This window comes from Theropithecus gelada, chromosome 11 (assembly GCF_003255815.1).
Source record: "Theropithecus gelada isolate Dixy chromosome 11, Tgel_1.0, whole genome shotgun sequence".
Classification (NCBI taxonomy): domain Eukaryota; kingdom Metazoa; phylum Chordata; class Mammalia; order Primates; family Cercopithecidae; genus Theropithecus; species Theropithecus gelada.
In genome coordinates, this window is record NC_037679.1 from 126,412,278 (window position 1) to 126,424,392 (window position 12,115).

The 12,115-nt window shown below is 41.5% G+C and overlaps 1 protein-coding gene across 2 annotated transcripts in view; it reads left to right on the forward strand.

Moving 5' to 3' along the window:
* FGD4 (FYVE, RhoGEF and PH domain containing 4) overlaps positions 1 to 12,115 on the forward strand; it is a 116,363-nt gene that overhangs the window by 47,587 nt on the left and 56,661 nt on the right. For both annotated transcript variants that reach the window (XM_025403507.1, XM_025403506.1), the window contains one exon: positions 2,808 to 3,315. In XM_025403507.1, coding sequence (XP_025259292.1) covers positions 2,808 to 3,315 — 508 coding nt within the window. The remainder of the gene's footprint in view (positions 1 to 2,807; positions 3,316 to 12,115) is intronic.

Genomic DNA, 12,115 nt, shown 5'->3' on the forward strand with positions numbered 1-12,115 from the left:
AAAAAAAAAAAAAAAAAAAAAAAAATCCCAAGTAACACTAGTTTGTTAAGATGAGAGATTTGGAGCAAGTAGATTTTCTTTAATTTTTACTGTGGTTTCCTTCTTTCTTTCTCCTATTCCTCCTTCTTTCTCTCTTTCAGAGTAAGAGAGAATACTCTTTTTAACTTAGGAAAGACTTTAAGATTTTAGAAATAAGATTACGTTTCTACAGACCTGAACATTGGTGATTTTTGTTTTTGTTTTTGTTTTTGTTTTTTTTGAGATGGAGTTTTGCTCTTGTTGCCCAGGCTGGAGTGCAATCGCGCAATCTCAGCTCTACCTCCCAGGTTCAAGCAATTCTCCTGCCTCAGCCTCCCAAGTAGCTGGGATGACAGGCATGCACCACCACACCTGGCTAATTTTGTATTTTTAGTAGAGATGGGGTTTCTCCATGTTGAGGCTGGTCTTGAACTCCTGACCTCAGGTGATCCGCCCGCCTCATCCTCCCAAAGTACTGGGATTATAGGCGTGAGCCACCGCGCCTGGCCAGAACATTGGTTTTTCCCATGGACACTCCAGGGTCAACTGTTTTCCCCTTATGGTTTGGCATCCACAAAGCAGCAGGAATCTTCCAAGTACTGGTTCAACTACTGCTTTTACTAACTCCTTACCCACCTAATCCTTCCCAGTCTCCTTCTCTCCCTCCCCACTCATACCCTTGATGTCACTTACTGTGGGGCATTTGCAGCTCTCATTCAAAGCCATTCTTTAGACAAGACCTGAACGTGCTTAAATTTGTTTCAGAGGATCTGTTGAGGATCTTTTCACCAGGGAATCCAGAGACTGATGCAGGCAGGGGAAGGAGGACAGTTTGATTCAAATCTCTAAAGACTACTTGGGAAATTGTAGAGCCAAAGGTGTCCTCTTCGAGGGGGCAAATCTCAATTGAAGAGTGAATAGCATTTATTTATATTGCCCACCTCCAACTTTTATGTGTATGACATTTTCCCCTACTCAATTTATCCTTTCTTTCCTCTGGTGTTGGACTTTACCCGTATCTTTTTTCCTCCTTCGTCACTTTCTTGCTGTCTACTTTTATTCCTTGTTTCATTCTCTAGTCCAGATCAGCTGTGACCGGGAAGGGTGAAGTGAGAGCAAAGGTGACACATCTCAGCATTGTCCTTGGAACTGGGCTGCTTGCTGTTCCCTTCCCCACCTCCCTTTATCCTGTTACCTGCACTGGGGAAGATAATCAACCCTAGACTTTCTTCCCACATTTTGCCTGCAGCCTATTCACCTGATGCTCATTCTGTCCTTCTGCTGCAGTACATCATAACTTGGGGTGAAGACCATGAGATTTAGAGTTGGATTCATGGTTTGACTTCTGGCTTTTCTGCTCGTTACATTGTGACATTAGCCACCTTAATTTTCTAAGCCTAGATTTCTCTATGGGATCCCTGTCTTTGGAATTATTGTGAGGAGGAAACAAGGTAATTATTGTAAGGGGCTTCTTGTAGTTTGTGGTTCTTAGTAAGCACTTAATAAATGTTTCCGGCTGTTATTATTGTCACAATTATCATCATTATCATGGTTATTCAAAGCTCATCAAATATTTATTGAGTACTTCCCCTGTGTCAAGCACCATGCTAAGAGGTAGGAATAAAGCAGAGAGGAAATCTACACCCCCACCGAGTTTTAGTTCCTTTATTTCTTCTCATTTAGGTCACAGGAATCTTTCAAAGAATATAGCCCAAAGTTTTTTGTTCCATTCCCCACTTCACTCCCAGAATCCTAGATTAAAATCTATACAAATATTTCCACAGGAATATTGTTATATATTGGGAGTAAGTTTCATTCTCCTATTAGGACTACTATTATGTCAAGCAGTAATAAGGACTTTAAAAAAAATAAAATAAGATGTGGAGTTAGTGATGGAGAGTGCTGTTATGATAGATGAATCTAGGAAAACCTCTTTGGAGAGGTGATACCTGAGCAGAAACTCGAATGATGAGAAGAAATACCAGCGTTTTGGGGGAGATTGTCCTAAGCAGAGAACAGCAGCTACAAAGACCCAAAGACACATATACTTAGTTATTAAGAATGGGGAGCAGCAAGGAGTATGGCAAGAACACAGTGAGTTAGGGAAGAATGGAATATAATGAGGCCAGGCACTTTGGGAACTAGAGTATGTAGAATCTCATAGGCTGTCACTGGGACTTGAATTTTCCCTTGAGTGTGTGAAGAAGCCGTCAGAGTTTTGTGACTGACTTGTAGAGGTTCTGGTGGAGGGGATCAGAGTGGAAACAAAGAGACCAGGTAAAAAGCTATGACAGCATGAATAAAAAAGCTTTCAGAGTGTTCATTATGCCTTCCAAATAAAAGTAACTTTTTGGTTCACAATTTGTTCATGAATTAAGGACTGGCTACACCTATTTAAAAATGTTAAGAAACATCACTAAGTAAAAATGTTAGGAAGCGATGATATATACTAAGTATTATATCTAAGTCTTTACTAACTAGTCACATTATTAAACACTGCAAGGATCAAGAAAAGTTAAGTTATAAATAAAATAAACAGCCCAAGGAAGTGTTCCAGTCCCCATAGGTAGACTCAGGGTCATCTTCTTTATTTAAATCTTTATTTAAATGTGGATAGCATCCCCAGAGACTTGGGGCTACACTGAGAATATTCAAATCCATGTTTCTAAAACCATCAGAGATAGAAAAAAAATTAGCAAATATCCCTTTTCAACTGGAATAAACTTGTCTTAATTCTAGAACTTTTCCATGCTAATGTTTTCATGCTTCCTTTGTGTTTTATCTTTTAGCTCATTATCAAATTATAGTGATTTGAAGAAAGATTCTGCTGTGAACCTCAATGCTTCTAGAACCCCAGGAAGGCATGGATTGACAACCACACCTCCACAAAAACTCCTCTCCCCGCAGTTGCCACAGAGGCAGGGAAATGAGACAGATAAGACTCAGGGTGCACAGACTTGTGTGGCCAATGGTGTAATGGCAGCACAAAACCAGATGGAATGTGAGGAGGAGAAAGCTGCCACTCTTAGCCCAGATACTTCTATTCAAGCTTCTGAACCCTTGCTTGATACGCACATAGTGAATGGAGAAAGAGATGAAACTGCCACAGCTCCTGCATCACCCACAGCAGATGACTGTGATGGAAATGTTTCTGACAGTAGCTACAGGACTCCAGGCATAGGCCCAGCGCTCCCCCTAGAAGAAAGAGGGGCAGAAACAGAAGCCAAGGTACAAAAGAGACAAAATGGGGAAAGTCCTCTGGAACTGGAGCAGCTGGACCAGCACCATGAGATGAAGGTAGAGCATGAGACTAGCTCATAAGCAGGGAAAACCCTGCCTGTTCGATTGTTGTCTTAAAACTCTACTTTTTTTTTTTTTTGAGAGGGAGTCTTGCTCTGTTGCCCAGGCTGGAGTGCAGTGGCGTGATCTTGGCTCACTGCAAGCTCCGCCTCCTGGGTTCACGCCATTCTCCGGCCTCAGCCTCCCGAGTAGCTGGGACTACAGGCGCTCACCACCACACCCAGCTAATTTTTTGTATTTTTAGTAGAGACGGGGTTTCACTGTGTTAGCCAGGATGGTCTGGATCTCCTGACCTTGTGATCCGCCCACCTCGGCCTCCCAAAGTGCTGGGATTACAGGCTTAAAACTCTTTATTTATTGCACCCCTGAAATGTATGAATCAGGTCACCCACACTGGCAGTTAAATGATTTTCAAGCTCTGGTTGCTGATGAGTATTTCCCCTGTGCTGTAAGCAGATATTTCACTTTTTCTTTTTGTGTAGTTTCTGTTAATATCTCTTTCGTAATTTCAGGAGTCAGAACAGTGTGGAAACTTTAATGTAGTAAATCCACAAACGTATTGTTTTTACATAGAAAGAAAATGTTCCTTGTTGTTCTAGATGTTGGTGCTGTATCCCTAATACTTATGGACCAAGCAAGAAGAAATTGTATAATCTTTGTTGTTCAGAAGTTTCTAATAGAATAAATAGTAGACCTGTAAGATGAACTTGCCACTAGTAAATGTTACTTTTAAGGACATGAATATGGAAGTATTAAATTATTCAACAGATTATATTTATAACTCTAGGCTTTTAATTTTTTTAAGTTTTCTAATTAATACCCAATTTTGTAATAAATGGTATAGTCTTTGAGTTAGAAGGCCATTTAAAAATCATTTTAGAGCCAGGCATGGTGGCTGATTGCTGTAATCCCAGTACTTTGTGGGGCCAAGGCAGGAAGAGTTCCTCAGCCCAGTAATTCAAGACCAGTCTGGGCAACATGGCGAGAGCCCCTATCTACAAAAATTTTAAAACTTAGCAGAGCATGGTAGTTCACACCCGTGATCTCAGCTACTCGGGAGGCTGAGGTGGGATAATTGCTTGAGCCCAGGAGGTCAAGGCTGTAATGAGCCATGATTGTGCCACTGCACTCCAGCCAGGGTGACAGAACGAGACCGTGTCTCAAAAACAACAAAAGAAAAAAAAAAAAATCTTAGTTTAGCAATTCATTTATAGAAGCAGAAATAGCCCCAGAAAGCTTATGATTTTTTTTTCAAGGTCACACTGTTTTTTGAATAATAGCTCACAACCTCATGCTGTGACTCCCAGGCCAGTGTTGTGTCCCTGAAGCAACACATCACAAACTTAAATGGCTAAATGCAAGAAATGTCACTAAATGAAGCAGCTATGGGTAATAAGCTGGTGGGATTATTGAGAACTGGACATTTCTGTCCTTTCTAAAGAAGGAAGTGATTTGATGAACTGCCTGGATGGGGTTTCTGCCCATATGCACAATGTCAGCTAAGAAAATGCTGATTTGCTGGTGAAATATATACTGACTCTGAAGCAGAGAAAGTTTAAAGGAGGAAGTAGGTGGGAGAAAGTGAGTCATACTCAGTAACATCTGAAACAGTAAAGAAACAGGACATTGCAAAGTGAATCCCTATACCTCAATACAATGATAGATTTTAGTGTATTTGTTCATAAACCATGATGGAAGGAAGAGAAGGTTAGAACCCAGAAAATCTTTTACTACTGTTGGGATGATGCCACCAGCAAGTATATATAAAATAGTAAGAGCTGTTCTTACAAAGAAAAATATTTTAAATGGTGATGATGCCTATGGTTGTTGGATGGTACTTTTCCTTCCCTTCACATATTATTATGGATGCATTTTCATAGATGAACCTTACACTTCTTTGGGAGAGATTTTATAGAATTTTCCTACTGAACTAGTGAAACATAGAATAGTACTACTGGCCTTTCTCCTGAATGGGCCTTTACACAGTGGCTGGCACATGCTGTATGTGGGAAGAAAAAGCAAAATTTCTCTGGCAAATACATCTCTCCTGTTAAAATGGAATGTTAGGATTTCGTATCTGTGCTGCAGCAGTGTGTTCACCTTTGCTGCGCTGATGTTTGTTATGTTGCCTTTCCTTGTTCCTAAATACAAACTTAAATCTTAGTATTGTTAAGATGGTAAATTTTATTAGGTGTGTTTTACCACAATTAAGAAAAAAATCTTAATAAAAATATCAGTAGTAATATAGTAGACCAAACGATTAGAACAAAGAAATCTCAATTCTACTTCTGGTTTGTCCATTAACTTGCAGTATGAGCTTGAACAAGTCAACGATTCTTTGTGTGTTTAGTGAAAGAATCTAACTGTATATAATCTTAAGGCCCTATCTTCATGTTGTAAAAGCCAACCCCCGCCACTAAAAAAAAAAAGAAAAATCTTAAGGCCCATTTCAGTGACTGTGTACTAATTCTATGCTGTGATATGTAGGTATATTCCCTTGCTAGCATAGCACACCAGATTATCAGCTGCTGCTTAAGCTATCTAATGTGTTGAACTTCTAAGATACAATGGAATATTTTTAGTTTCAATATGCAGACAACTGAAAAACTTTAATCTTCCTGGAAGTGGATATAGATACTGACTTCAGAATAGTCTTAAATATGTTTTGTTTAAGCTAGTGTTAGATTTGATGGCATTTCCCAAATGCCCACAGGAGTGGGAAAATGAAGGGATAGGGAATGAAAGAAAGGAGAGCAGCCAGGTGCGGTGGCTCACACCTGTGTAATCCCAGCACTTTGGAAGGCCGAGGTGGGTGGATTGCTTGAGTCCAGGAGTTGAAGACCAACCTGAGCAACGTGGCAAAACCCCATCTCTACTAAAAATACAAAAAATTAGCTGGTGTGTTGTCATGCACCACCAGCTACTCGGGAGGCTGAGGTGGGAGGATCGCTTGAGCCTGGGAGGTAGCACCACAGCACTCCAGGCTAGGTGACAGAGTAAGATCCTATCTCAAAAATTATATATGTGTGTGTGTGTGTGTATATATATGTATATATGTATATGTGTGTGTATGTATGTATATATACATATATCTTAAAGGCAGCTTTTCTTTATTCACTTAGAACTGAATGGTGAACTCAGAAAATTCTTTTTTGTGGCTACTCAGTTTACTATGTTCATAATATAAGAAAGAAAAATGTGAAAAAATTGAACTGTTCAATTAAAAAATTCAGTGTGCCAGGCTCACTCTCCTCGGCACCAGAAACATAGAAATGGACTAAAGAAATCCTATCAACAAAGCCTCAGTCCGCTGAGGGGTGAGAGACATACATAAATGGACATAATGTGGTACAGTAAGTGCTTTGGAAATACAGATGACTGGGCCAGGTGCAGTGGTTCACACTTGCTATCCCAGCACTTTGGGAGGCTATGGCAGAGGATCTCTCGAGCCCAGGAGTTCGAGACCAACCTGGGCAACGGGCAAAACCCCATCTCTACAAAAAATGTAAAAGTTTGCTGGGTGTGGTGGCACTTGCTTGTGGTCCCCGCTACTCAGGAGGCTAAGGTGGGAGGATTGTTTGAACCCAGAAGGTCGAGGCAGCAGTGAGCTATGATCCTGCTACTTCACTCTCACCTGGGCCACAGAGCTGAGACCTTGTCTCAAAAAAAAAAAAAGAAAGGAAGAAAGAAAAAAAGAAGGAAATGCAGATGAAGAAGCAGTTGTGCCCCAGGAGTGATAGTTGAGGGCCAGGCTGCTGAGAAGCAGTTGAAGTATCCTTGAAGCAAGGATGGGAGATTGCTGGGTGAGATCAAAGATGTGGTGGGATGGGGATGAGTGAAAGTGTGAGCAATGAGTAGAGGCAAGATTGTAGATGCTGCATTTGGGGGAATATTTCTGACTGCATAATCAGAGGTCAGAATGGCTAGAGAAATTAATGTAGAGGTACAAGGCTAGATTTAAAAGAGTAAGCTAAGAACAGACTGCGATGGCCTTTTGAATGCCTTTTAAGAATGTACATATTTTTTTCCTGAAAACATTAGAGACTTTTTTTAAACGTTTGAAAGTTTAAAAAGTTTAAAAATCTTAAATGGTTTTTAAAACCTTTTAAGTTGCTAAAAGTTTACAATTTTCATTGAAAAAGAGGAAAATTGGCAAAGCACAGAAAATACACACAAAAACCACACCCGTAATTCTACCAGTGAGAATTGCCTAGATATTTGATATTCTAGCTTGTTTTTCTGAGCTGTTTGAAAAAACATACTTGATCGCATAATGTATGGTCACTCTATATCCTGTTTTGTTGGGTTATACATAGGTATTTCCCTCATATTAATTCAGACTTTCCATAAGCCTAATATTATCTGGCCTCAGAAACAATTGAAGCATGGAAGTGACATGATGACACATGTGTGGGTTTTTGAAAAATGAGTCAGATGAAAGGGAAAACAGATGGAGCAGGACACGTGGTTAGGAAGCAACTGCACTAGTCCAGGTGTGAGATGAAGGGGTCCTGGATGAGGCAGAGGGTGAGAGACAAGGAAGATTCTGAGGACCTTGTGGGTAGATGTGGGGGTTAAGTCAGGTTTAACTCCTAGGCTGGATGAATTGGCAGATGGTGTGCCATTGAATGAGCTACAAGAGAATGGAAGGCAGAACCTATTTTATGGGCAAAAAAAAAAAAATTACATTTTAACATACTGAATTGAGGGGCTTCTTGGAAGTCCGGGTGTAGATGTCTCACAGAAATGGAATATTCTGGGCCTGGTGCAGTGGCTCATGCCTGTAATCCCAGCACTTTAGGAGGCCAAGGTGGTGGGATCACCTGAGGTCAGGAGTTCAAGATCAGCCTGGCCAATGTGGTGAAACCCCATCTCTACTAAAAATACAAAAATTAGCTGGGTGTGGTGGCACGCACGTGTAGTCCCAGCTACTTAGGAGGCTGAGGCAGACGAATTGCTTAAATTCTGGAGGTGGAGGTTGCAGTGAGCCTAGGTCGCGCCATTACACTCCAGCCTGGATGACAGAGTGAGACTTTCAAAAAAAAAAAAAAAAAAAGGAATATTCTGGAAGCATTACGATTTACAGGTTAAGCATGAAGGCTTTGGAATAAAAAGACCTGAGTTCAAATCCCAGCCCCATCACTTACTAGCTAGGTGACCACTGACACATCACATTTTTTATAATTAAAAATTTTTAATGGCTATTTTATTTTATTTTATTTATTTATTTTGAGACAGGGTCTCAGTCTGTTGCCCAGGCTGCCAGGCTGGAGTGCAGTGGCGCTATCTCGGCTCACTGCAACCTCCACCTCCTAGGTTCAAGCAATTCTCCTGCCTCAGCCTCCCGAGTACCTGGGACTACAGGCATGCGCCACCACGCCTGGCTAATTTTTGTATTTTTTGTAGAGACGGGTTTTCACCATGTTGCCCAGGCTGGTCTTGAATTCCTGAGCTCAAGTGATCCACCCGCCTTAGCCTCCCAAAGTGCTGACAGGTGTGAGCCACCGTGTCTGGCCAGACATATCACTTTAACAAACTCACCAGGCCATGGCTTCCTGACATGTTGAAATCATCTAGATGACAGGAAGGAAAGTAATGGTGTGGGTTTGAGAAAAGGAAGTAGAGTTGCTAATTAGGTGAGTTTTGTACTCTTACACTAAGTTTATGGTTCCTGCAAAACATCCATTTGGAGATATTAATTAAGCAAGTGGAACTATGGATCCAGAGCCCAGGAAAGGGTAAGAATGTAAGAGGATGTGCATGAGGGTGTGATTAATGTTGGCAAAGCAGAATGTGTAGGAACAGGAAATGGGCCAGGAGTTGAGCCGTGAAGCACAAACAATAGAAAAGGATGTTTAATAAATTGTCTAAGAGGAAAAAGAAGAGAGAACAGTGTTTTGGAACCACAGGGATGGAGGGGAATGGGGTGGGGGTGCAGGCATATTGGTAAGCTTTAAGGAAAAAAGTATGGTCAGCATTTAGAATATGGAACTAGGATTTAACTTGGAGACCTAGGCCTTTAGTAGGACTTGATAGCTAACTAGCTGTATACCAGTATATAACTTGGTGAACTTGGGTAATTGAACAAAGTTGAGCAAATGTATACTGCACATAGGCTATGGGCAAGGCACTGCAGTAAATCCAAAGAAGAAACTTATAGTTGAGATGGAGAGTTAAGACAACAAATGACCATTACTCAAGATACCCTGAGATAAAGAGAAAAGGCCTCACTCATAAAGCTAAGTTTACATCATGGCGATTAGTGTGAATTCGCTGTTGTTAGCAGAAACAGAGAAGTCATGGAGAATCTAGGATGGACTGAGGGACCACAGCACCAAGGTAGCTGGCAGGCTTTGTGATTGAAGTGTCTATTTGGGCAGTGCCCTGTCAAGACCAGTAGGAAGTCCTCCGGGTGCAAGACTTGGAGCTTGGAAAAGGTGGCTATTGTGGCGACTGTGACCATGATTCTGAGAGCCTCAGGCAAAGACTGTAGGGCCAGTCAGAAGTCTTCCAGCATTGCTGAGTGGCCTGGAATTCAAGAAAGAGAAAAAGCAGACTTGGAGCGAGAATTAGCCAGGATCAGCAAGTCAGCAGTGCCAAGAGAACAAAGGATGGGGTTTAACAGAATGTTGAGTTGAACCAGGAGAATTGGGAAAGATCAGGTGCTTGGAGGTCACAGCGTGTAGAAAGACCCAGTTTAGTGTGAGTGTGAGAGAAATGGAAAGCTAAAATCTTGCTTTATATGGGTTTAAAAACAAATTAAAAAGCCAGATACCGTAACCTAGTGGTCAGGAGCACAGGCTCAAGAGCCAGGTCCTCTAGATTTGAATCCCACTCAACCAGTTACTAGCTCTGTGACCTTGAGCAGATTACTTCAACCTCCCTGTGCCTCAGTTTCCTCATCTGTAAAATGGAGATAGCATATCTACCTTGTAACATTATGAGGTATAGATCATGTACTAGTTGTAAAATGCTTTAGAACAGTGCCTTGGCACATAAAAGCTATGTGTTTATTAATTAAACATTCTGTTTCCTCACTTGTGAATCAAGATCAATAGACTGAAGACCTGAGATGTCATTTAATAGATCCAAATTTCAACACATTCTGCCAGGTTAATATGAGCCCTCTCTTTCAGTTCTCCCACTGTGGGATACACAGAGATCAGTTTGCATACCACCTCTTTTTTAACCTAGGGTTCCTGTATTTTGTTTCTCCTGCTTGAGGACCGTTGGTTGTTACCACATGATGTACTCTCATTAGTGTGTACAAAGTTCTGACTTAAGGGAATTAACGTAAAGCATTTATAAATGACTGAGATACTTTGATGACTGAGTCTTTAGATAGGTTAATTCATTTATTTAATGTGTATACATAAACTCAGTTTTTTTTTTGGTGCCTGTTCTTTAATTTCTATAAAACTCAAAGGACTCTTTAGTGTAACTTATATTACGTGGATTATAAGAAGACCAAAGTTGTTCTCTCTTCACCACCACTTACTTCCTGTCTGATCTTGTGCAAGTAACCAAACTTTTCTTCTTTGTGCAACCTCTATTTCCCCCTCCTCCCCGACATGTCACGAAAGAATGTAATTGAAACCTTCAGATTAAAAGCTCTCACTTTTTTTTTCTTTTTTTTTTTTTTTTGACATGGAGTCTCGCTCTGTCACCCAGGCTGGAGTGCAGTGGTGCGATCTTAGCTCACTGCAAGTTCCGACTCCTGGGTTCACGCCATTCTCCTGCCTCAGCCTCCTGAGTAGCTGGGACTAGAGGCGCCCGCCACCACACCCTGCTAATTTTTTGTATTTTTAGTAGAGATGGGGTTTCACCGTGTTAGCCAAGATGGTCTCGATCTCCTGACCTCGTAATCCGCCCATCTCAGCCTCCCAAAGTCCTGGGATTACAGACCTGAGCCACCGTGCCTGGCCTAAAAGCTCTCACTTTTAAGTCCTTGAACCCAGGAGGCAGAGGTTGCAGTGAGCTGAGATCGTGCCATTAACTCTCACTCATCTGTTCGCCCGTCTGGTTTCAAGTTTTGAATTGGATAGTGTGGAAGACCTAAGTTTGGGAACATATTGGTGGTGGGTCACAAGGAGGCCTGGACTTACCTCCCAAAGCTTCTTGCAGGATCATGCTGAGCTGACAGCCTGTTGATGCTTATGACACTATATTATAAAGCAAAGAATGCCGGGCACAGTGGCTCATGCCTGAAATCCCAGCACTTTGGGAGGCCGAGGTGGGTGGATCACCTGAGGTCAGGAGTTCTAGACCAGCCTGGCCAACGTGGTGAAACCCCGTCTCTACTAAAAATAACAAAAGTTAGCCGGGCATGGTGGCAGGCACCTATAATCCCAGCTACTTGCGAGGGCCGAGGCAGGAGAATCACTTGAACCCGAGAGGCCGAGGTTGCAGTGAGCCGAGATCGTGCCTTCGCACTCCAGCCTAAAGGACAAGAGCGAGACTTCGTCTCAAAAAAAAAAAAAAAAAAAAAAAAAAGCAAGGAATAACATATGCATATCATAAGTGAGTGTTCTCTCTCTCTCTCTTTTTAATAATGTGAGTCTGGTGATAAATTCCTTACTGTTAACAAATCTTTCTTGAGACCTCATGACCCTTTTGATGGCATTTATGACATGATCTTATTTGAACATGAAACCTGTGTTTTATTCCTCTACCTTCTGGTTTTCTTGTTCCCTAAATCCAGAGGGATTTCTCCTCGTGCAAAAGGCTGTAGCAGAGCAAGAACTTGGTTTTCACAGACCTGGGTTTGAATCCTGGCTCAGTCACTTACTAGCTGTGT